The following is a 25,702-nucleotide window of genomic DNA, read 5'->3' on the forward strand; positions in this document are numbered from 1 at the left end:
TGGCTGACCACCAAATGAAGTAATTGGCTTGACTTCACAAGCTCCATGTTGCATAGGAAATACTTAACTTTAAACATTAGAACCACTTCTGGGCAGGGGAGTGCCTCCACCATGAGACCGGCTGGAAGGAAGAGTGGCAGAAGGAAGAGCAAATTCATGTCTCTCAGTTCAAGCTAGGTTGGGATATGTGTGCACTGAATGGCTATGGAAAGGCCAACACACCTGCCGGTACATTTAAATTTCTCTGTCTCTTCTCACCAAAGGCCTTGCTATGATTTGAATATGTTCCCAAAGTCCATATGTTAGAAACAATGTCCAATGCAACAGTGTGGGTCCTTTAAGAGGTGATTAGATTCATGAGGGCTCTGCCCTCACGAATGGATGAATGTCATCACAGGAGTGGGCTGTTATAAAAGTGAGTTCAGCCCTCTCTTGCTCTCACAATGTGATGACATCACCATGTGACAACACAGCAAGAAGGTCCTTGCCAGATGCAGGCCCCTCAAATTTGGACTTCTTGGCCTCTAGAACTGTAAGAAATAAATCTCTGTTCTTTATAAATTATCCTGTTTCAGGTATTCTGTTATAGCAGCATGAAACAAACAGAAAATTGGTACCAAGAAGTGGGGCTGTTATAACAAATACCTGAAAATGTGGAAGCAGCTTTGGAACTGGGTAATAGGTAGAGGCTGGAAGAATTTGGAGGAGCAGGCTAGAAAAAGCCTAGATTGCCAGGAATGGAACATTAGGGAAATTCTGATGAAGACTGAGAAGAAGACAAGAGCTGTAGGAAAATCCTAAATCTTCTTAGGAATAACTTACGTGGTTGATTAGAAAATTGTACAGCAAAGACCATTCTGATGAGGTCTTGGAGAAATAATGAACAAGGTATTAGAAACTGGAGTAAAGGCCACCTTTGTCATATGGTTGCAAAGAACTTGGTGGAATTGTGTCCATGTCCTGGGACTTTGTGGAAGGTAGAACTTAAGAGTGATGAGATAGGATATCTTGTTGCAGGTGTGGGTTTGTTATAAAAGCAAGCTCACCCCTCTCTTGCTCTCTCACCATGGGATGCCTCCCATCATGTAATGACTTAGCAAGAAGGCCCTCCCCAGATGCAGGCCCCTCGAACTTGGACTTTCAGCCCTCCAGAACCATAAGAAATAAATCTCTGTTCTTTATAAATTACCCAGTCTCATACACTGTTATAGCAGCACAAAACAGACTAAGGCCTATAGCTGCATTCATGTTAAACATACATATGCTATTTCTCCACTGATAGAGGATCATATCTGTTCTCCATGTCATTGCCAAACAATGTAATACATACCCTGAGTATGAAAAAAATATGCTTCTACTGATAGGAATAGGTTCCAACTGCTGTTTCTGAGGATCAGAAGTCCATTTTGGAAAAGAATATAGAGCCCAAAATTGATAGAAGTTTGCCTTTATTGGTGATGCCCATCTTCTTCATAGATAAGAGGGAATGACACTGATGTACAAATGACTTGGCATGGGACTTTCGCCTAACTCCACAGTTAGGGGTGCAGGGGTGTAAATCCTTTATATTTTCATCTATATTTGTCCCATTTCTCTTTAGATATAATTTGAAAGCCAGCTTGGACCTTGTACTTTTCAATTATGTTACAGTAATATAATGAATGCAGTATGAGTTTTAAGTGAGCTTTTCAGATCCTAAGTGCAGCCTAAGTAATCACAGGCTTTAAAATAAGATAAACATATGCATTTAACTAAGACAGAAATGAGTCCCATATAAAATTTCCATGAAAAACCGTGATCAATCCAATGATGCACTTTTTAAGGGGAGTTTATCTGGAAATTGGAAGGGTCAAAAGGCAACAAAAAAAGCACGCACAAAACACCCCACTTTAAAGTAAATCTATAACTTGAAAAAAAATCCTGAGAGTGGTACATAGTTTTACAGTAGCCATAAGAAATTCTAGCAACTGGCTGAGTTTTTTTGCATGAGCTGGTACAAGTGGTGAATGGCATTCCCATGAAAAGCTTTCTCACCCTTCAGCCGTCCTCCCACAGGCCTTAGTCTTGTTTCCAAAGGTGATTTCAGTGAGGATATGAGGCCCATGACGTCTAGGGTTAATGCCATCCACTCAGGCAGTAAGACCTGGGCAAACTCTGGGGATATGTGGGCTCACATTGTGGGGTGAGGATCAGTTTTGGAGGTTTTACGAAGATATTTGAATTTTTGCCCCTCATCAAGAAGTGTTTTGCCATTTCATTTACATTCAAGACCTAGCTGGCTCATCATTCCCAGAAATAAACTTTCTTCTTGGATTAGGAAACTTCATCATGAGATTTGAGATATATTGGTTTGGAAAGTCTCCTCAGTTTCTCTTGGCTTCGAAGTCCCCGGCCTCGTAGTGGCGTGAGGCCCATTGGAGGCAGATGAATCTGAATAATAATAGTAATAATGATGATATTAAGAACCACATTCATAATCATTGCAGCACCTTATATTCATTGTGGATTTACTAAGTACCATACTTTCTGCTAAGTGCTAAACCTATACTTACTCAACGACTGAATTATACCACTGGCTTTCTCCTCGGTCTCCAACTTGCAGATGGAAACTCATGGGAATTCTCAGCCTCCATAATCATTTGAGTCAATTCCTCATAATAAACCTCCTTTTATACACACACACACACACACACACACACGTATATCTAGATATTTCCGTATCTAGATATATCTATCTCTATCCTACTGGTTCTGTTTTTCTGAAAAACCCTGACTAATACAATGGCATATGCTTACAATAGCATACAATGCAACCACTGAAAAAGAGTGAGGCAGAGCTATATACAAAGATGTCCAAAAGCAATGAAGTAAAATAAGTAGGCAGTAGAAAAGTATGCCCAGAATCCTGCAAATGTAGAGAAAATGTATGTACATGAAAAGACTAAAAGGATGTATTACCAAACTACTTGGTTGAACCAATACACTACAAAATTGTTGTTTTTGTAGGTCAAATAGTTGAATATTGGCAGTTTCATGTGGTCCAACCTAACAGTTACAGTGGTCACTTCCATGGGGTAAGAATTTTTGACAATTTTCACTTTCTACTTAATGCATTCCCTTAATGCTTGAACTTTATTCTTTTAATAATAACAAGCCTGTCTTTTATAATAAGGAAAATAAAAACATTTCCATAAAAAAGATGAAAGTCAAAAGAGAAAGCTGTATACTTATGAGCTGGTTTTCCCTTCCATATGTGGGAAAGCTGTAAAGTAGGAGAAATCACGCATTCATTGACATTTTAGTTTGTTGTGATGGGTTGGCGGCATGCAAGGATAGCTTATTTCCAACATGCCTCCCACAGTGGCTCTGGGCTTCTCAGCAAGCACTAGTCCTCTTGGTACACATTCTTGGAAATAACTGGGTTGATGAGGATAAGTACCCACCACCTGTTAACTGGAGTCACACTTACTGGCCGGGGATAAGGAATCTGGTAATGCAGCCCAAGTTCAATCCTGGCTGTGCATTCATCTATACACTGTTTAATCAGGTCTGGGTCTGTAAGCTATTGAAAGGGAAGAAGAAATGAGGCTGTTAGTTTCTTTCTAATGGTACATAAAGTATAGGTATATATTTTCTCAAACTTTTTTAGTTCACTAGCCAGCATCAAATATTAAATACTGATAATTTGAAATATCAAAAGCAATTTAATATTAAAACTTACTGTGGATTACAGTTTTAAAATTGTTAAAATAGGTAATAAATACACATGGTAAAAATAACTCAAATAATACAAAAGAATATACCCTTGTTTCCTGGTTCCCCTTTTCAGAGACAACAGTTAGCAGTTTCTTGTGTGTCCTTCCAGGAATATTGTATGTATATATAAGCACACATCTATATAGAGGATTAGTTTTTTTTCCTTACATGAATGATAGCTCACTTTGTTCTGAACCTTGCTTTTTCACTGACATAACGTGAAACTCCTCCTGTTTTCACACATATAGAGCTGTCCCATTCTTTTCAACAGCTATCCAAACTTCCAACATAAGGCTTCATTATAATTTAACTAATCTCCTACTGGTGGACATTTAGGTTACTTCCAATCTTTTGCCCTTATAAACAATTCTGCCATGGATCCCTCTGAACTTTCTTTGGCTCATATATATATATATATATATATATATATATATATCTCTAAAAGATGAATTCCTAGAGAGAGAACTGCTAGGACAAAGGGCATATCTTCATACACTTTTAATTCTCACAGATATTCCCAAATTATCCTCTAGAGTTTGTACCAATTTATAGTCCCACCAACAAACTATAAATTTTATTCCCACCAACACTAAATGAGAGCGATTCTTCACACCCTCCCCATGCTGATTAAACTTTAAGTCACCCAACTGTTTCTGCAAGGCGCTGTCCAAAAATCCCTGAGTAAGATACTGGAGAATGATCTACCTCTTATTTTAAACAGTAAACTGCCTTGCTCATTAGCAAAGGGATCAAAGGGCTTTTGAAATTCCAAGACAGTCAAATCCTGGTAATCCACTTTCAAGTAGAGGAACGGAAAGTTCATTCTGAAAAACAGAAAGCCAAGTAGGAGAAGGGGAGAAACTTTCATTCCCAGGGAGGAAAATGAATCAAGACGTGGATTTACTACAAGTTTGCAAGTGGGCCTCAAAGCAGAGCTAGGATTGCATCAGCCCCAGATGACACCCACAGCAAAGTCTGGATCCACGTGGCTTAGAAATTCCAAAGGAGTTCCTGTCCTGGGGTACCTCTTGGAGAGTTCCAGGACCAGCAATGCAGAGAACCACAGTTGAGTCCCTTGGGGCAGAGGCTCAATTCTCTAACTTCTGCTTCTCAGAAGCTATTGCTCTGCTGTCCGCATTAGGAATAGATTTCCATGTTTCCATTTGCCCATTGAAATTTAGAGCAATGCATGGGATCGCTTCGGATTATTAAGCTCTCAGAGGAACTGAAGTTATGAGAAACTGCTTATGTCTGGATGAGGGATTGGGGAGAAAGGAAAACCCCTGACAAAGACATGGTTAAGGAGGTCAGGGCTTCTGGGGCTCCAGCTGTCCATCTGAACAAGTCTGGGCTACGGTACTCTAAAAACGGTTGTTCATGGGCTGCCTGCATGATTTTGCCGTATGAATACACTACCTATACTAATAGTAAAATTTTTCTTTAAATGGACTCTCTCCTAAGCAATATTTGTGAAACCGTAGTGTGATATTCTCTTTTCTTTCTAATAAATGACAAAACGAGTACATATCTTAAAATTAAAAACCCATGCACTTCCCACCCCCCCAAATAATCTCAAGTCCCATTAGTGGCACATACCTCCCTCTGGTTTACCCCTTGGGCCAGTCTGAACAGAAGCAAAGGAAGGATTATTATTAACACAATAACTGAAAATCCAAAGACTCTTGGGTAGTGTTCAGGTGAGTAAACCTACAAAGGTTTACTGGGCAGGGACTACATTATCCCCAGCACGAGGCTGGACACTGCCTTTGACAACCAGTTATTGCCTGGGCAGAACAACTCTGATACATAAAGCTACAGAAAAGGCACAGTGGTCTATAATCAATGAGGGTAATGACTGCTACAGGAATTCAGAACAGGTGCTCTGCTTAGCAGAGCAGAAAAAGTTTGGAGGAGCTGGGTTTAGAGGATGGTCAGAAGGGTAGAGAGAAGCTTCACAAGCAAGATGGCAGGGAGGGAAGCTTCAGTAATTCCGAGAAGGGTAAGGCATTGTAGATTAGGAGGGTTTCTTTAGTAGCACTTGTCTCAATTGTAATTTTATATTAATATTTCTTTCCATTTAACTCTCAAACATCTTTGAGGGCACCTGTCTTGGTGTTGCTCAGTTTTAGGCTCTCAGCGTCTGGTCTGGTGTTTGGCACATGGCGGGTACTCGAATATTTGTTGAATGAGGAATGAGTACAAAGAGTTGCAGAGTGGTGACAGCAGGGTGTGACAGCAATGGACTGGCTGGGAAGGGGAGCGCTCTTGTGGAAAGATGACTCTGCTTTGGACCATCATGCTGTGGTGAGGTCCTTCAGATGGCCAGGCAAAGGCCAAGGCTAGGTATGTAGATGTGAGAGCTGAAACCACAGGTGGCTGTATGTTGCATGGGCCTCAGCGCAGAGGGCTGAGCTCCAGAGGACTCTATAGCTGGTGGGAGGGGATGTGAGGATGACAGGACCAAAAAGGAGACAGTCAGAGGTCAGGGAGGCAAAACTAGTGAGAGTAGATTGTTAGGAAGTTTCATGAGGGAAACAGCCACAGCACTGAATCCATCAGATCGGTAACAAAAAGGCTGAAGAAAATTAGGGGCGAAAGCCTCTTTTGTGCTTAGTGCTAGGTGGTCTTCCCGGTGAGCTAACAGGTTGTTGGGGTGGGTCAAATCTGGCTCCCTGGAGTCTGTCTGGGTGCACAATGCTGTTACACTAGCTAATGGAGGCTGTATTCTACCCAACTCTGTGGTCCCAGAGGGCAACCTCACTCTGCTAGGCAAAGAGGCTTGAGTTCAAAGCTAAGTTATGAAGGGAACCCTGTGTCTTAATCCTATTCTTTTTCCTTTGAGTGGGTTTATATTTGGATGCTTTGAATAGTTTATGAATTGAAAAACCATTTCCCTGTGTACCTCCTGTGGGAGTGGCTGGCAACAGGCACAGTATGTGAGGAACAGCTCCTCTGAAAACTGTCATTGGCTGACTCATGTCACCTGGCTTATGGGGTCTTCTGAGGACGCTGGGCCACTTACAGGCTGGACTGAGACCCGGAACAAGTGAACACAGAAACATAGGCTAGGCTCGACTTTCCAGTGGTTGGGCAAGCTAGCCAAGCTGTGCCTCTGGCCCCTTTCTGTCCCACACTCTGCCACCGTGACTGTACCACTCAGTCCTCTCAATTTCGGTCAGAGAAGAAATGAACAAACACAAGAAACTACTCTCCTCCTTGCAATCTCCAACTGGGGCCAACTTACTTACATTTTTGTTTTTCTGGAACAGTGTTCTAGCTTCATTTAGTATATACTGTTTTTCTTTGATGGTGTCTTCCATCTGCCCCGAGGCTGCCTGCCATTTCCTTGCAAGCCTGAAAATGCTGCGGTAGAGGCCAAGAACTTCTTGTCGTGTTGCTGTTGTCATCTTCAGACCCACCAAAATAGAAGAGGGAAAATTTGCATAAAAATGCAATTTGACAGTAGGCAGCTAGGCAGATGTACATTTTTAAAAATCAAGATCTTTAATTAGTCTACAAATAACTGCTCTTTCTCAAAAGATCTGTTGGGTAGCATTGCCAGAAAGGCGTAGTAGAAACACCAGCTCTCGAATGGCTTTGTACATCATCCCATGGCTGTGGGCTGCTTAACCATGCTGTTTGCCATGAAGGCTGTGTTTATGAACAGGGCAAAACCAAAACGCACATTTACTACTCTTTAAACCAGTCTTAACAGAATGCCTTAGAAATGATGCTTTTAGTGTGTATTCTGGTAAAATCATATCACTAACCTGAATGACCAGGAGAAGGCACATTTTAGATAACTGAATTTTCTAGTTAAGTGAGAACTGGGATTTAATACACTGGTTGCAAACAAGTGCCTCCTGTGCCTGGCAGGTAATACAAATGAGGGAACCTGGCTGGATAAGGACAATGGCCAACTGGACAGGACATGCCCCCTTGACAGGGAACAGTTGCTACTCAGCTCCCACCAGCTGCTGCCATGTAGTAATGAGGGCCTCAGGATGCCAGATTTCTTGACAGTGTAAAAATAGGTGGCTATCTGGAGTTTTAAAACATGAAATCTCAAAAAAGGACATTAAGTCTTCACTTTTGAAAATGTGAGTACCATGCAGGCCAAACAAAATGAGTCTGTGGGCCCAGCTCTGGCCAGAGGCTCTCAGATTGCAACCTCTCTTTTAAACTTCTTTGAAAATACTTCTCAAAATCGGTCTACTTTCTTGTCCGGTAAGAGCTGTATGATAAGTATAACTAAAAATCTTTCTGATGACTGAAGAGCTTGTGGCCCCTCTGGGATTTTACTCTGAAACATCAGTTTTAATGTCAGAGGACTTGGCTAAATGAGAACCAACCCAAGTATAGTCCATAAGGCTAACTGTATTTTTAAAAGTAAAATTCCCATCATCTTTAAGTTATTTTTATTACAACATATTTCAGATACACAAAAATACAGAGAATAATATAATAGCCATATATTCCCAATAGGCCTTAAAGAATAAATTATGTATATATTATAGTTGAAACCCCCGGCCCCTTCTTCCCTCCTAGAAGGAACCACTATCCTGAATTTGTTGTTTATCATTGCCATGCATATCTTTATACTTAACATTAAATAGCATTGTTTTGTAAGCTTAAATATTATATATATATATAAATAATGCAATTTGCCCGTCATATTCGTAAGATTCATCCATGTTGTGACATGTAGCTTTAGTTCATACATTCTCACTGCTGCAGTTCAGCCCACTGTATGAAGATATCCCAACTATTGATGGGCATTAGGTGTTTGCTTTTCTTCTTTTTAACTTATGCAAAAACTTTAGACCTTTTTTTTTTTTTTTTTTTTACTATTTACATTTTTACATCTAAAAGAAATTCAGGGAAAACAGAAAAGCGCCACTCCTGGAAGATTCTGCTTAGCCAGAATTAGAGTAACGACTATTGCATTGTCTTAAACAAGAGAACAGGCTGGGAAGGCAAGGGCAGATTTGGTGAGTAAGTCGCAGGGCCAGGCACTTGGACATCGCATTCTGAGTCCTGGGTTTTCCTCAAACAGGCAGGCTCAGGATCATGAAGCAGGCTGCTCACTGCTCTTCAGGAATATGATCCATTTCCAACCCAAATGGGGAGGCATGAGCCCTGTAGATAGTATGCTTCAGGGTGGTCCTGAAATTATGACAATTTGAGCAGCTAAAGAATGCAGATAGGAACTGGAAGGAGGTGTGTTTACCTAAAAACTCTAAGTACCTGCAAGGAATTTGCCTTACAGAGAATTTCTCTTTTGAATGTGAGTGCCCTTCCTGTCTACCCTTGACCCTGGGGACCTTTCTTGAAACTATTCTTGAGCAAGGAATGAAGCAATTGATGAAAAGCTTAAAAGCACTACTTCACCTAATTCAAAGGTTAAAAGGACCAAAGTTATATTCAGCACTAATTCTGAGTCCATGATGCTTCACAGAAAAAATGCTTAAAAGGAATTCATAAAAACCAAGAGAGAACATCATCATGCTTTGTGGCTAATCATAATAAAAACCCAGATGAGATGATGACATTTTTCCTGGTAAGGAAACAGGTTTCCGAGTTTCTGGCTCTCCCTAAAACTCCATGGTTTCATATGAAAATACGTGAGTCAGTTCCTGTGAAGGGCAGGGAGTCTGTAAGTAACATCTATTAATGATTGCTTCACTTTCCTGTCATTAACAGACGAAACTTCCTCGACTGCGAGACACTTGAGGAGGAAAGTGAAGAAGGTCAGACATATTAAAATAGCAGCGACCTTCTCCAAAGCCCGACTTTAACTGGTATCCTTCTAGTACTGTAAGAACCACCACCTCAAACTCTTAACTGATCACGTACCATAATCTGATACACAAGCCCTGCAATTAGGTTACTCAAGGTAATAAGCAGTACTAATAATTGGTACTTAATAGGACTATTTTCAAAACACTTTAATTAATGTTTAAGTGTTTTAAAAACTAATCCTGAAAGGAATTTAACTGATGTCTCCCTCTGCAAATATCAGGTGACCCAGAAAACCTAAGTTTCAAAGATTTCCAGAGGGCCTAAAGCTGCATTCACCATTGTGTGCTATTATCAAATCTAGCATGCCATTTCCTTCTGAGTCTTGAGAGAAAAAGGGAAAACAAGAAAAACGCTTCTTTTGTTCTTTTCTTACTGATTTCTTTTCAGTTCTCTGAGGGAACCATGTTCTTTCTTGTCTTAGGGGGCATATAACCATGCTGTTCCCCCTTTCTAGAAGGTTCTCCCCTGATCCCCCTCCCTTTTACCTACCAACTTCTATTCATCCTTCAGTTCCCGGTGAAAACAGAAAATCCTCCCTCATTTCCTTCCTCCACACGCACTGGGTCAGGTCTCTCTGGTGAACCTTTCCACAACTCCTGGTATTTCTTCTTTGTAGTGCTCATCACTTAAGTAATGGTTGGTAAATGTCTTCCCCCAACAGACTCTAACCTTTATGGGGACAGCAACCACATTCATCTTATTTACTGCTTAACTCTCAGCACCTAGAAAGGTGCATAATCAGTATTCAACAAACATTTGCTGAATAAATGCAAATATCTCATGCTACAGAAAGCCTGTGATTCTAGAAACAGAATCAGCCCTATATAAAAAAATTTAAAAAGCTCTTTTCCTTTTGGTTTATATTTTTGTCTTTGTTCCTAGAAAGCAACTCATTTAGAAAAACTGCCTCTTCCCAAGTAGTTTCCCCCCTTTGAATTTAATGGCTTGAAACCAACATTTATTCCTCTAAAACTATCAATTATCTCTCACAATTCACACAAGACTAAGGTAGCCCCTGTCCTTCTTCATTAATATCAGGGGTTGATCTGATACAATGGGGTCTGCTGGCATTTTCCCATGGCAACATATCAAGAATTATTCATTTGTTTAGAAGACAGTTGAACTGCAGTCTCAACTGGCCATGAAGTCTATTCTTATAGAAATTTTACAAAGTTTTACAAACTTTATTCAGAGATTGATATTTCTTGAAACTCTTTATTCCTTTTCCTCTCCCTAACCCCCAAGTCCCAGAATAAGGAAAGACTGAAGATGTGGGGTGTGCCCAGAAGGAAATGACTGGAAACTGGTCTCTTTTCTTAAAATCACACCCCGTGTATAAACACAGGTTTATACACATGTGCTAAGGTGAAGTTCATTACTGAGCACCTACTATGTGCAGGCCTGTGCCATTAAGGAAAGGCTGACAAATGATGTTGCTAGTGTTTTGGCCTCTGGTTATAATTGGGAGGTTTCTCCTAATACAGGTGTTCCAAAGATTGGTTAGGAAGGTGATTTTATTTTATTATTTGTGATTAATGCATATTAGAATGGCCCATCAAATCCATGATTTAGATTTTGTGTGATATAGAGCTTCCATTGAATAAATGAGTTACAAACATTTTTAAGCTGCTTTAAAATACAGGTAAGTGATAGCAAAAATTGTCATGTGGACTCTGAGTAGCAGAAGTTTGGGGCTGCTGCTCTAAAGTGCCCTGCTGTGTCATGCTTCTGTTTGTCCTGATTTAGCCTTGCACTTAAAATGTCTCTTCTCTGCTAGCCACCACACCCCACAGAGTGGACACCTATTGACTATCATCCAAAGCACCCTCTTCCCTGCTTTTATCATGGCCATGTGTCGCTCTTCTGCAGTTATTTTATTATACGTATTTTTCTTCCCAGAGTCTCTGAATTCCTGCAGGGCAGGGACTGTGTCTTGTTCATTATAGTGATAATAATAAAAGCTACATTGCTTTGCACTTACTGTGTGCCAGATGCTTTGCTAGGTGCTTTGTATATATTAAGTCCCATAATCATAACAATCCTATAAGGTAGATACTACTATTACCCCCATTTTATAAAGGAGGAACTTGATGCAAAGAGAGATTAAGTAACTAGTCCAAGGTCACACAGGTAGTAATAAGCAGGGCCAAGATTCAAACCCAGACAGTCTGGAGTTAGAGCCATGCTTTTAATCACTAAATAGGCTGCTCAATCTCAATAAATGCTGAATGTCTGTTGATTGCTTTAAACAGCTTAGTCGTGACAAAAGGAGCTAAATAATTCTATTCCCTTCCTATACAAAGAGCAAAGGAAGCAATTCTTTTTATATCTTCATATGGATTACAAGAGTGTTTTCATAAGGTTTCCCATTTATTATCGGCCTCTGCCCCTAGGCTGCAACTGCCCTTCTTCGATAACTATGTTCCATCCCAGCACCTTTAGAGCAGGCTGGGCACTTGGCTGGACTGAGCTGCTCCTCTGTGCCCTATGGCAACCCTGTCCCCTCCAAAGCCAAAGGGAGCTGACATCATAAAACAGACACCAGGGCAGGGGCTCACTGCAGTGCTACTACCCTACAGGCCTTACTCTTCCCTCCCAAGGATCCATCCATTCATTCACTCAGCATTTATTAAGTGCTCACCATGTGCCAGGGGATACAGTGATAAACAAGCAGCCATATTTATAACCCCGCTACAGCTTATATTCTAGTGGCAGAGGCAAATGATATCCAAGAAAAACAAAGACTTTCAGATAGTGATGTGCTTTAAAGGAGGGAAGCAGTACTATGATACAAATGAGCAGAGGTGGGGGCTATCTTATTTTGGGTGATCCATTTTATATTTGAGTTGAGTCCCGAATGCTGTGGGGAGCCTACTAAGTTAAGGGGAGGGTGGTACAAGAAGAGCCAATAGCACGAGTGAAGGCCCTGAGGTAGGAACGAACTTCAAAGATGACTGTGAATGCAGCAAGAGCTTTTGTGGGAGGAGGCCACAGGTCAACAGAATCTAGCACCGGTTAGGAGGCATAGGCCTTGGAAAGGAGTTTGGTTCGTAGTTTAAGAGCAAAAGGAAGACACCAGAAGATCTTAAGCAAGTTGGGGTAACATGGTGTGAATCACATCTTTTAAAATGTGCTGGATATCAAACTACTGTATGATTCCACCACTCTTATAGAGGGCAAAACAAGTGTCTTGCCTAATGCCCCCAATTAATTGACAGGACTGAGTTGGGATCAAGAGCCAAACAAGCTAGATGATTATTTCCCCAACTGACTTCAAGCTTTTCCCTGTTTTTATTTTGGAGTCAATAATGGAGACTCATAATGGGCAGTGATCAATCTAAAAAAACAACAACAAAACAAACACCCACTCAGCTTTCTACTCACTGTCAAGAGCCTAAGTACAGTGAAAGGGTCTGGAGGGCTCCAAGAACCAACTCTACATGGCTCACCTAGGCACTTGGTATGTCTAGACCTTGTTCTACAGGAGGCCTAAAGAAAAGATCTGCTAGTACTAGGGGCCTTATCCACTTCACCTTTTTCCCCCAACTCTGGAACAATTTCCCCTGCCTTTGGAAAGACTATCACGGCATAAACAACTTTGGAGTTTAAGAGCAGAGATGAAAATTCCCTTTCCCCAGATGAAATTTATAGAAGTATGACTCTGGTCTCAGGAATGTCAAAATTCCAAATGTTGGACTCTCCTGAGGCTTTGCCTTCTGTTGAAGAAAACGTGTTGCAGAACAAACAACAGAGGGAGTAAGAAAAAGGCAAGGGGAATTCACCCTGACTTTTAAGCCCTGGGAGGTTAAGGGAAAGATACCTTTCCATTCTTTCAGGAAAGACATTTTTTCCCCCCCTCATAACTAATGACTGTAATATAGTCAAATTTCTCTCCCAAGTACTTTATGAATTTTTGGAGGGGGGTGGTGGTGGGGGGTTGTAAAATCCCCCTAGATGAAACCATGGTCTTATGTGCTCATTGTGCACCATCGGTGGCATGTCTCATGTCCTTATGCCCTATCTCCTTAGAACTGGGACCTCTTCCTTTTTGCCATATGAAGGCTCTAACTCACACAAGTGAAATATCCTTCCTTTATTTGCTGCTTCTCATCCTTTGGCTTCCACCATTCCTCGAGGGGCACCTTTTTCATGCTGAGACCGGCTCAGGGCCCCTGCCATGTACACTCTTGGCACCTGTAGCTTACTCCCATCATAACATTTGTCCTACTCCATTGTAATTTTGTTTGACTTACCTTTCTTCTTCCACTGTGTGTGTGTTGTAGGGGAGGGGGTGCTGGGGAGTTGGGACTGTCTCATTCATTACCCTCCTAGGCTGACACATAGTTGGAACATGACAAATATTACAAGAATAAATTTATACATATGGAACGGTCACTAGTAATGTCTACTCTCATCATGATATACATGGTGGTTTGGACCAAGTTTCCCAACTGAAGATCTCAGGGTACTTTAAAATACTTAGTAACCCTCACAATGTTTTCAGGAGCAGTGGGTGTCAGGATGAAGAACTGAAGATTCAGTGTCATTTGGGGAGAAGGCCTTTCAGTTCCATCTAAGGCAGCACAAGATACACAGCTGTGATGTAACCCTCACTCTTAAGTTCTTTTAAGGTCAGTTAGGGTTTGTCCACTGGACTGAAATGCTTTCCAATGTGTCCGTAAAGCTTAGAACGAAACATATAGAAAAATGAGGTTCTGATACTTTTTTTCTTGAAAAACAATCCTCTTGGGGAATAAGGGCCGTTGTACCCAATGATCAGGGGTTAAACCCAATCCAGAAGATTGTCATGGCTCATGCCTGTAATCCTAACACTCTGGGAAGCCGAAGAGGGAGGAATGCTTGAGCTCAGGAGTTCAAGACCAGCCTGAGCAAGAGTGAGACCTTGCCTCTACTAAAAATAGAAAAATTAGCCGGGCGTTGTGGTGCGCGCCTGTAGTCCCAGGTGCTTGGGAGGCTGAGAAAGGCGGATTGCTTGAGCCCAGGAGTTTGAGGTTGCAGTGAGCTATGATGACACCACTGCACTCTACCCGGGGCACCAGAGTGAGACTCTGTCTCAAAAAAAAAACAACTTTTGTCATTTGGAAAATCTCTAGAGAATTGAAATGCTCTTGATAATGCCAGAGCAAGCAGACTTTCTTACCCTAGATAGCAGAATTAGAGAATGTCTGTCTTAGTTTTAAGCATTTAAAGTTTGACTACATTTGTAAGAACAGCAGATATAATACAAAAAAAATGAACATATGGGCTCTGAGTGGACAAATCTGAGTCTGAATCCCGACTTCACCTCACTGGGAAAATTATTAACCTTCCTGAGCCTCAGTTTCTTAAAATGTAAAATGGGGTAACAACAGAACCTTCTTCAAAGAGTTGTAAGGATTATTCATAGAACAATCTGTGTAAATCACTTAGCACTGGGAGTTAACAAAGGTAAATGTTACCTGAATAGGAGGAAATAGTAGAGGAACAATGAGGCCTCTTTTATCTGTGCTAAGCTTTGTCTGCAGAGGAGAGAAAAGAAATGTGTGGCCTGTTGGCGAATTTATTGCTTTGTGGTAGTAATGGATTTTCCTAAAGCTGTTTCCCTCTGATCATTAATAATCCCTGTACAGCAAAGGGCTATTGTTCTTTGGTACGAGTAAATAACCCTGTTGGAGGCACTGCTTATCTTCAGACCACAGCACATACTTCTTACTGGAAATATAATGCAGGTGCCAACACAAAAGGCACGACCAGGCTTCCCTTCCTATTTTTCTTCCTTTATCTCTTACTCCTTGTTTATCCTTCAGTGTACTTTTCTTCTAGATCTGTTACACTCCCTTTTTGGCGTACACTCATACCCTATACAATATCATCCTTACCCCAATCAAATAACCTTGAAGTGAAACTGTGCTCCACACATCTCTGGTCTCTTATCCTCCCCTCCACCAACACACACACACACACACACACACACACACCCCGTGGACTTATTTCCTGGATTCAGTTTTTGGTTACTAGAATCCAAAAAGGGAAGTGTAATGCCACACACTGTTTTGCACATCTCAGGATATGCTTGTGTGGTGAACTTAATCATACCACAGCTATTCTCTGAAACAGCACTTTTTTACACAGAAAGTGACAAGAATATGGTGTGTCCGTGATGGGGGCAGGGAGGAAAGGGTAGATCATATTTTTAGTTGATGTAAGATAAGGGTCCTGTAATATAGGAATTTTTCAGAACATAAGGAAAAACCAAAATATTAATGTGTGGAAGACTTCTAAAATAACTACCCCAAACAAGATCACAGGAGGCAAGCATACCCATTCTATATATATTACACCAGCTCTGAAGCACACACAAGATTATATTTGTAAAGGGGAACTCCAATCAGGCTACTGCAACCAAGATACAACCACCAATAGATAAACAGCTATTTTTCCCTTTAGGGATAAAAATTCTACATGGAAATCAGGTTATGAGTCCCTCAGTTCAACAGAAATCGAAGTATCTGTTTCCTTAGCATATTTTAAGAGACAAAGACAAGGGTCAGCTAGAGGTGGTGGAAACCATTTGCCAGAAGTAGGAGGTGGTGTCAGAGATGCACAGGAGGGGCTGGAAACAGAAGGCCAGCGCTAACGATCAACCAGTCATTCATTCATAACTCCCCAGCCAGGATCTTCAACCCTTCATATCAATTAGAGAAGTCTGAGAACACAAAACACTCATTTAAATTCCTGCTTTGTGATAATTTTCTAAGGAACTAGATTAGGAAACTGACCAAAGAGTTTTGGCTACAATTAGATACAGCTGGAGCTTTCTAGCACCTGACCCTCAATCCAACTATCTGAAAAATAACTGTGCGCAGGGGTTCATGCCTTCAGAACATCTAAGTATCCTCCACCCATCAAAATAACTGTCAAACGAACAACTTTTCTCATCTGCAGAGACAGCAGAGCTCCTAACTAACTTTCTTGACTTTTGTACGTGTGGGGAATGATGAGCATGCAGAGTACCTTCAAGTTCCTCCAGTCCAGTGCTGACCAGTAGAACTTTCTGCAATGGAAATGTTCTGTCTGCTGTGTCCAATAGTGTAAACACTGGCCACATGTAGCTACCGGGCATTTGAAATATGGTTAGTGTACCTGAGGAACTGAATTTTTATTTCATTTAAATAGTTGCATGTGGCTAGTGACTATGTAGGACAGCACAGCTCTAGACCAAGAATTGCAAATCAAATGCCCACAGGGGTCAGCCAGGTAGTGGAAGGGAGAGGACGCCTTTGGCAAACTCTGAGCATAAGCCACATGCAAAGGGGGAAGTTGCTTTTCAGCTCTAGCTAACTGTTGTTGCATAGGAACCTAAGGCTGGTGTAATCAGATTGTCTGATTTTTCAAATGAAGCTGAAAATCTGGATTTGGATGTCCAATTTTTAAACGTTGGCAAGTAAATTTAAAAAAGAATTTAAATCACTGTGTGGGCTGAACAATATGTTTGCAGGCAATATCTGTCTTGTCAGTTTGCAACTTCAAATCTAGGCCAACCCTTCAATGCAAAGGGAAGGGGCCTTATCCAACAAGGCCACTGTGCTGGTCAGTAGCAGAGCCAAGACTGCAACCCAGGCCTTCTGATTCTTCTTTTGATACCCTTTCTTCTACATTATGATATTGACCATAATGGTGGTGGTTTTGGGAGCAGTGTCAGGAAAAAAAACCCCTTTGACAGAAGCCGTTGAATTTCATGGCTGATACCTTATGAACAGTGCTCCTGCCTAACTATAACCGCCTAGTACAGAGCCTAGTGGGCAAGACACAGAGAAGCAACAGTCCATGGGGGAGACAGATATATAAACAATTTATCAAAAAGGTCAGGTTTTCTATAATGGACACAAATTACCTGTGCACATGTCCAAAAGAAATGACAACTGAGAAAGGAAGGGAGGGAAGAGATTTGAGCCAAGCCTTAGAGGATGAGTAGAGCTGGCAAGTGGGTGGATGAGTCTCACTGATTATGAGTGTGGGTCCAATTATTCCAGGATATTAAAGGGGCTTCCTCCTTTTCTTTGAGGTCTTGTTTGTGTGAAGAGTAGTCTCCTTTGCTTGGGCTTCTCCTTCGCTAGATAATCTCTAAATGTTAAGAGCCCCAAGGGGTTTAGGGGCCTTTCTCTTTTACCTACACTCTCTTCTTAGGTGATATGGGGGGGGGGGGCAGGGAACAACAAAAAACCCTGCATTTACTATCTCTAACAATGACTTTCCCCCTGACTTGTATATCTAACTTCCAGACATCTTCATTTGAATTGTTAATAGACTTGTCAAACTTAGTATGTTCCAGAGTACTTAAGATATTCCTTTCCAAACTGTTTTCTCTTAGGGAGTCATCCTTGGTTCCTCCCTCTCCCACACACTTCACATCCAATTTCCCCACAAGTCCTACAAGAATCACCTCCAAAATATGTTATGAATCTAATTCCCTCCATTTCCACCGATGGCCCTTTCAACACTGTTTGTCGGCCGGGCGCGGTGGCTCACGCCTGTAATCCTAGCACTCTGGGAGGCCGAGGTGGGCAGATCGTTTGAGCTCAGGAGTTCGAGACCAGCCTGAGCAAGAGCGAGACCCCATCTCTACTAAAAATAGAAAGAAATTATATGGACAGCTAAAAATATATATAGAAAAAATTAGCCGGGCATGGTGGCGCATGCCTGTAGTCCCAGCTACTCGGGAGGCTGAGACAGGAGGATCGCTTGAGCCCAGGAGTTTGAGGTTGCTGTGAGCTAGGCTGACGCCACGGCACTCACTCTAGCCTGGGCAACAGAGTGAGACTCTGTCTCAAAAAAAAAAAAAAAAAAAAAACACTGTTTGTCACCTCTCCCTTGGCCTACTGCAACAGCCTCCTAACAGGTCTGACTACTTCCACCCTTCTCTATCCAGCAGCCAGAGTGATTCTTAAAAAATGTAAATCAGGTTAGGTCACTTCCCTTCTTAAAACCCTTCGGTAATACAATAGGCAAACCCTTGCCTTGGGCTGAAAGGCTCTGCTGGGTCACGCCTGGCCACTTCTCCAAATTCATCACAGAGCACTCTGCCTGCCCCTTCCTCTTTCGGCTGAAGCCACATGGCCTTCTGGCTGTTTCCTACCTTAAAACCCTTCTCAATGGCTTTTTTTCTCCACCTAGAAAGCTCATGCCCTATCTTCCCTCTTCTCTTGGATCCCCGCAAAACCGCGGCCTCCACTGAACAGCCTTACCGGATTTCGAGTGGCCCTCCCCCCATCTTCTATAACTTCATCCGGTCTTTGGGGCATTTCTCACTTGCTGGTATCTTCGTTATTGATTTACTTGTTAACTCTCTCCTGCACTCGAATGAAAAGTTACGGACCAAGGCCTCCGTCTTATTCTCAAGTTTGTTGATCGAGGGAACTAGGAAGTTGGCTCTCACTGTCCTAGAAAGTCTCCGTTCCTGTACGGTGCCTCGTTTGGGTGACCTTCCCAGCCAGACGCCTCTCGCCCCCGGAACTGCCCCGACCACCTCCCATTTACACTCTGGGCTCCGAAAGCTTCACAAAAGCCTCAAATGGGCTTCCAAACGGCACCTCAGCGTCCCCAAACCAGGCCTGCCGGCCACTTCCGCGAGGCAAGTTCCCGAGGCCAGCAGCGATGACACCGAGCCGCCCTCGCGAGGCTGGGGTCACACAGGCGCGTCTCCTAGCAACGCCGCGCCCCCACCCTCACCCCCCCTGCCCCTGGGGAGCCAACCCCTTCACCCCAGTCTCCCGCGCCTGGAGTCAGCGTCTCCATCCCCTACACTCACTCTGCGTCAGTCCTGCCTTCCCCCACCCACAGAAGCGCCGCAGCCCTGGGCGGGATAGGAGGAGGCGGCGCCAGGAGCCTAGCCGAGAGGTGGCCGACGGAGCACTGGCTAGTGCGGTAGGCCAGGCCGGACCGAACCACCAGGCCCGCCCGTGCGGGAGCACTAGTTCCAGGTCAGGGGTAGTCTCAAGCCTCCCTAAACCTCAAACTCTACCCCATTCTCCGCCGCATCCAACAATATAGCCAACTTCATCCTCTCCCTATTTTCCTTTTATCCTCTCCTTATCCTCCTCCCTCCATCCCTTAAAAAAAAAAAAAAAAAAAGTGGTCCAACCCAGCCCCTTCTAGCCCGCCCTCCCTGTTGCTAGGCCTTTGCCCTTACTTGGCGACGGCTTCGTACGCCTTGCGTACGTCGTGACGCAATCTTCGACTCGTTCTCTTCCCTCCCCTCTCCCATTCTCCCTCCTGGAGCTGGCGGCCGGCGGGGTTACCGGAAGTGATGATGCAGGAGGCGATGGAGGGGGCGGGGCTTCGGGGCGGCCGCCACCGGTGGGCCGCAGATGAAGAGGAGGCGGTGGCAGTGGTGGAAGAAGAGGCGGCGGCGGCGTGGGTAGGGAGCCTGGAAACGCGAGCGGGGATGGTAGGTGGTTTGGACCCGCCGGGCCGCCGTCGTTTCCAGAAAGGGTTTGACTGGAGGAACCTCTGGAGCAGCTGTGAGTTTGGGGGGGGAGTTGAGGAAAAGGGGGGGTACTGAGAGATGAAGGGGCGGGGGTTGGGTACTTTCGAGAAGGGGGGGTGGAAGGGGAGGAGTGGAAATCAGCGCCTTGTCTGGACTGGTCCCTCTGGAAGAAGAGGCTGTGAGGGGAGCCTGTGGCGTGTCAGCCGCAGGGCTCAGAAAACTTACCTACTGTCCCTGCCTCCCCACCGCCAGCACCCCTCAACCCAGTGCCTGGGGATCTGGGGACTGAGCTGCCCTGGAGGGGGTGCAGACTCTGGTCCTATGTCCTGGGTAAGCGCTGTGAGGTAGGAGCCCAAAGGGGAGGTGGTGGGTGAATCTCTAGCTCCCTCCGCCCTCATTTCGCTCCCCACCCCCATCCTTCTCTTTAATCATTAACAGCCCTGGAATTAAGGGGCTCAGACCTGAAGGCCTTTCTGTGCACCTTTGCTATAAACGATAACCATCTGTGCCTGAGGTAATGGGGCTGGAGGCTTTGCCTGTATCCTGTATAGGAAGTGGGACGGGGTGACAAATGTATTGTTTTTCCCACTCCCCGTCACCCCTCATCCTCCCCCATACACACCCCTCGTTTCCACTGTAATTCTTTGTGGCTGAGTGGCAATCGTGGGTTTTTTTTTTCCCTCCTTTTCTTCCTTTATGGTACTTAGTACCTTGGCTACCTCTTTTGAATTTGGTGTTCAGTCTCTATCCCAGATCTTAACTGCAAGCTTTGTAATACTTCAGTTACAGGCTGTCACATCGGGAGTACTTCTCAATGCCTGGTAGCTCCCGATTATAATGAACATTTTCTTTTATGGATACTGGGATTCCAAAGCCCTTGCAAGGAATCCTAAATGGCATCATAGCCCAGGAATCAAGGTCTCTTGCGCTAAATACTTTATGTGTGAGGAATTTACATGTTGTCAACTCTTTACAAAATGATTTGATGCTAGGCTAATTCTGGATTTCTGTGTTTCTCTCCACCCACTCTTCATGATGCACTTCAGAGAACAGAAAACCCCATATTACTTTTTTGTTTCTACAATTGGACAATAGCTCTTTTATCTCTTTCTCCATTTGTGTGTGGCACACAAATCTTCAGTGACACATTCAGCTTGTGCTGATTTTCATCTTATTTACTTAGCTGATTCTTTGTGTATAGGTGGTCTTAAATGACACAATGTGATCTGTTTAGTTTGTTTTAAAGAAGAATACAAACCAATAACGGGTGTGAGAAAATTGTTTGAAGAAAGCAAAGAATGATTGGAAAGAAGGTCTCTTTGTTGATAGGCTGTTGGTTTAAAAAAAAACCCACCAACTAGCACTCCTCTAGCCTGTCATATGAATTTCAGAGTGAAGTGTAATGATTTTTGTTTTGATGTTGATACATTCTTTTGGAAATCCTCTGTTGAATCTGAAACTGTTTTCTGAAGAACTTTAGAGATAGTGCCCAAATTTTAGGGGTCCTTTGATTGGGAAGTGTCCATAAATCCTGTCCTCTGTAATTAAGCTATGCATATCGCTAGAATTATCATAGTGGGTGTTATTCTGATGCTGGGAAGAGAGTCCCATCATACTACTTCTCAGGACTTTCAGGCCTGATAAAACAGAATACTTAATGCCTTGATTGTACATGTAACAGTGTGTTTAGATGTTTCACAGAAATATAGCAAAAGAATGACTACTGTTCTCACCTTAATTGATTTGGAACCTAGTTTGCTATTGAATAAAAAGTCCAAAATTCATTGATTCAGTAAACATTTATTGACTGGCTACTAAGTGCCAGCCAATGTTTCAGGCACTAGGTGTAGGCGTACAAAGGTGGACACAAGCAAAACATCCATCCCCTCATGGAGCTTACATCGGAGTTGGTGGGAGGGGACAGAGAGACAAATAATAAATAAGCAAATAAATCAGGTTTTGAGTAAGTGCTGAAGAAATAAGAGTGATGTGATAGTAAGTGTCTGACTGTGATGCAGTCAAGGAAGACTTTTCCCAGGAGGTGACAGTTAAGTTGAGCTTTAAATAAAAAGAAGGAGCTAGCCATGAAAAGATAAGGGGAGGAGCTTTTCAAGTTCAGAGAGTAGGTAGTACAGAAACTGGCTGGAATGAGTTTGACAAATTCCAGGGACTAGGAAGAAAGGGATAGGTTGAGAGGGGTATGGGGGAGTAGTAATGGCTAGAAATTAGTGAGCAAAGGGGAGAGTGAAAGGAGACAAGGTCATAGAGATGGAGGTAGGCTTCAGAATAGGTAGACAAAATAAGAGCCAAAAGAAGAAGGAAGTAGAAAGAAAGTGATGCTCCCTTTTTTTTTTTTTTATTAATTCTGTTGCCTTTTGTAAGGTCTTATCACTTACTAAGTGATAAGTATGCACTTTTTTACAGGTACTGTCGGACTATTGTAATAAAAAAAGTCACCCTGATGAGAGTGGGAGAGGAGGAGGTAGTGATAACCTGGGTCTTTTCTGCCCAATAGATCTCAAGCTATGTGTTCAAAACTCAGCAGGATGTTCAATTGAGGGCACACCTTTTTCCTTAAGGATTTTGTTTTATATGCTACTATTTAAAATTGCATAAATCCTCTGAGTGTGTTCTAATATGAATCCTCCTTTGCTTCTAGCTCTGCATGAATTTAAGGTTGAAGGATTGGGCAAGTGTTAATAATATATCCCTGTTGGTCTACAAAGATGACCATCAGGATCTAAGTTTCAAGTTGTTTTTTGTAGGGAGGCAGAGTTTATGTTGCAATAGTTCCGCTCTTGTCTCGTCCTCCTGATGACTAATAACACTCAGCTGAGGTGTAGGTTGGTGCTAAAAGTTCACTCAGTGGATTACATTAGATAAATGACCATTGTTGGGCTTCATTCCACTATGTCGGCATCTTTGGGCTGGCCTGTAACCAAGGGATGTAACCTACTTTTGCTTTCTGATGGGGGCATTCATCTCTAATAGTCTGCTGAGTTTTAGCCTCACCTTGACCAGATTGTCCACTTGAATGGCCCAATCAAGACCTCTCCTTGATTTGACCCTCTTGAGCCATGTCACAGTGGGCTGAAACAGAAAGAATATGCTTTTTTCTTTTGAACCCCACAACAGTGGCCAGTGTGTTCTTTGAGTGAATTGGGTCTTTGAGCTAGGCAGTTGAGAGACATAAATGTTGCTAGGGCTATTCGTAGTAAACTCAGTATTAGAAATGCTAAATAAAACGTTTTGGTGTGAGGAAAAACACAGCAGAAATTGAGGACTTGTCACCTGTTTTAGGTTTTAGTATTCTAGTAGCACCTGTAGGTGGATTGTCAAAACCAACTTGAATAGAGCTTTCTGGGCAGTCCTAGGGTAATTAAGGGGATGGAACAGATCCTAGTACTGAGTTACCGAATTCTGACTTTACTGCAAACAAAAAGTCTTTTAGTTAGAAAGCAAATGACTAAAGTGTACAGTTAAGCTAGGACCAGGCAAACAACAGACTCCACCCTCCATACTTAAGAGTATCTCAAAGGAATGGAGAACTGATAGGGATGGGGATAGATACAGATATAGATATATTTGTTTATGACCCAGGTTAAAGATTTTGGACTTAATTTTGTATACTACTGCTAATGCTGGACATAAAATGCTCTGTCTCGTGGGTTACTAAGTTGTCCACTATTCATCTTCGTTTCAATGGTTTATTATAACTCAAGTATGAAAATACCCTGTAGGCTGAAATTTCATCAGCCAGTTTGGAGACTAGTGGCTCTTTTCTAATTTTTGAAAGGGGGTGGATGGGTAGGAGGGGACTTGAACTCAGGGAGAAGCCATTGTCGCCTACGTTGGCCACTAATTGTGTTTGGGGAAAGAATCCGCAAATTTAAGTGAATTAGATTCTTGGAGTTGAGCTGGCCTTTTAATTTAGGATACCAGTGGATTTGTTTCTTAAACTTTGCGGACTTTTGGATAAACTCTTCTGAAAGATGGGCAACCTAGAACACCAGTTGATGCCACTTGCTGTTGGAGTTGTGGGTAAGTGGTTTTGCATTGCATTAAATGACTTAAAGTTAATCTGATTTTAGTACTGTCTTGGTATACAGATACTCCTCTATTTACAATGGGGCAGGGTCCCATAAACCTATCGTAAGTTGAAAATACTGTAAGTGGAAAATGCATTTAATACACCTAACCTACTGAACATCATAGCCTAGCCTACCTTAAATATGCCTAGGACATTAGCCTACAGTTGGACAAATAAAAACTTACTTTATAATAAAGTGTTGAATATCTAAGGTAATTTATTTAATACTATACTGAAAATGAAAGACAGAATGTTGTATGGGTACTTGAAGTAGTCAAGGACCATCTGTATGTGCTGCAGTAAGGAGAGTTAATTGTACACTGGCTATCAGTTCTGAGGTGCAGAAGCATTAACTTCTGTTGAAACAATAGTATTAAATAAGTGGGTGGTAACTCCTGTTTCCCCAGCTCTTGATAGTTTATAATTACCTCTGTGTCTGTTTACAGATATTGATACCAGTGAACCAGAATCAGTTCTGCCTAAATGTTGGAACAGTGTTCTGAAGCTCTTTGCACAATGAACTAGGGTTGAGTTAGTGTCCTTCAATTCAAATCTAGTTTCACTAGTTCTTGTGTCTGTTTTTCTAGGTGATGGAGAGTACTGTTTCTTTTGGGAGGGAAAAGGAGATTACCACAGCACTTGACTATTTAATTATAGAATAATCACAAACTAGAATTTAATATATCAATTTATATCCCCTTGGTATCCTAGGGGATTGGTTCCTGGACCCTTGTGAATACTAAAATTCACAAATGCTCAAGTCCCTTAAATAAAGTGGCTTGGTATGCTGGGTGCAATGGCACGTACCTATAGTCCCTGCTACTCAGGCGGCTGAGGCAGAAGGGTTGCTTGGGAGTTTGAGGCCAGCTTGAGCAACATAGTGAGACCCTGTCTCCAAATAAATAAATAAATAAATAAATAAAGCAATAAAATGATTTAGTATTTGCATATAACCTATGCACATCCTTTCCTATATTTTAACTTATTTCCAGATTACTTACAATACCTAAAACAATGTAAATAGTTGTTATGCTGTATTTTTAAAAATTTGTATTATTTTTTATGGTATTTTTAATTTATTTTTTCCAAATATTTTTGATCCATGCTTGGTTGAATCTGCTGATGCTGAGGCCTGGCTGCACTGAAATAATGAGAGAAAAGATTTGAAGTGGCTCAAACTCTAATTCTTTGAAGTTGTGTTATGCTGAAAGGAAGAAATGACAGGGGGAAAATGCCAGATCATCTCCTTTAAGATGTGTGCACATGAGACCTTTAAATACCATACATTGTAATAGGGAAGCTCAGCAAATGAGTCTTGAGGTGGTGATTTAGCCCTTGTTGTGGCAGAATAAGTCACCTGTGCCCAGCACCTCGATGCCAACCTGGTTGTAAGCAAAGACAGACATGTTGGTGACTCCTCCTGCCTTCCTAAGGGCTTGGCCTTGCTCAAGATTGTCCTCTGAGCTGTGCTGTGTTGTTGGGTTTGGAGCTGAATTGCAGCATGGCAGTTTAGATTGCATAGCATTGGGAAGCATCATCTGTGTTCCTGTTCTGCCCTGCTGAGGGCT

The 25,702-nt window shown here is 42.4% G+C and overlaps 2 protein-coding genes across 7 annotated transcripts in view; one reads left to right on the plus strand and one right to left on the minus strand.

Annotated features, from left to right (window-relative positions):
- Positions 1-1,431: 1,431 nt before the first annotated feature.
- On the minus strand, positions 1,432-20,392 carry LYRM1 (LYR motif containing 1). 5 transcript variants are annotated; one of them, XM_069486004.1, is made up of 4 exons: positions 20,270-20,392; positions 7,005-7,163; positions 3,470-3,562; positions 1,432-2,430 (listed from the first exon to the last, which is right to left on the minus strand). In XM_069486004.1, exons 2-4 carry the CDS (start codon positions 7,161-7,163, stop codon positions 2,314-2,316), a joined length of 369 nt encoding a protein of 122 aa, XP_069342105.1. In that variant the 5' UTR covers positions 20,270-20,392; the 3' UTR covers positions 1,432-2,313. The 5 variants fall into 5 exon arrangements, with proteins under 5 accessions (XP_069342105.1, XP_069342102.1, XP_069342103.1 ...); XM_069486001.1 differs by lacking the exon at positions 20,270-20,392 and adding an exon at positions 19,748-19,857; XM_069486002.1 differs by lacking the exon at positions 20,270-20,392 and adding an exon at positions 19,857-19,882 and having other exon boundaries at positions 1,448-2,430.
- DCUN1D3 (defective in cullin neddylation 1 domain containing 3) overlaps positions 19,970-25,702 on the plus strand; it is a 37,755-nt gene continuing 32,022 nt past the window's right edge. Inside the window, exon 1 of one of the 2 annotated variants that reach the window (XM_069486000.1) lies at positions 19,970-20,005. The gene's annotated coding sequence lies outside the window, so the exon portion shown is untranslated. Of the gene's footprint in view, positions 20,006-20,030; positions 20,079-25,702 lie in introns of those variants that run through there. The other variant, XM_069485999.1, reaches the window with a different exon arrangement.

The sequence above is a fragment of the Eulemur rufifrons genome, chromosome 14, assembly GCF_041146395.1.
Source record: "Eulemur rufifrons isolate Redbay chromosome 14, OSU_ERuf_1, whole genome shotgun sequence".
In the NCBI taxonomy this organism is placed as follows: Eukaryota; Metazoa; Chordata; class Mammalia; order Primates; family Lemuridae; genus Eulemur; species Eulemur rufifrons.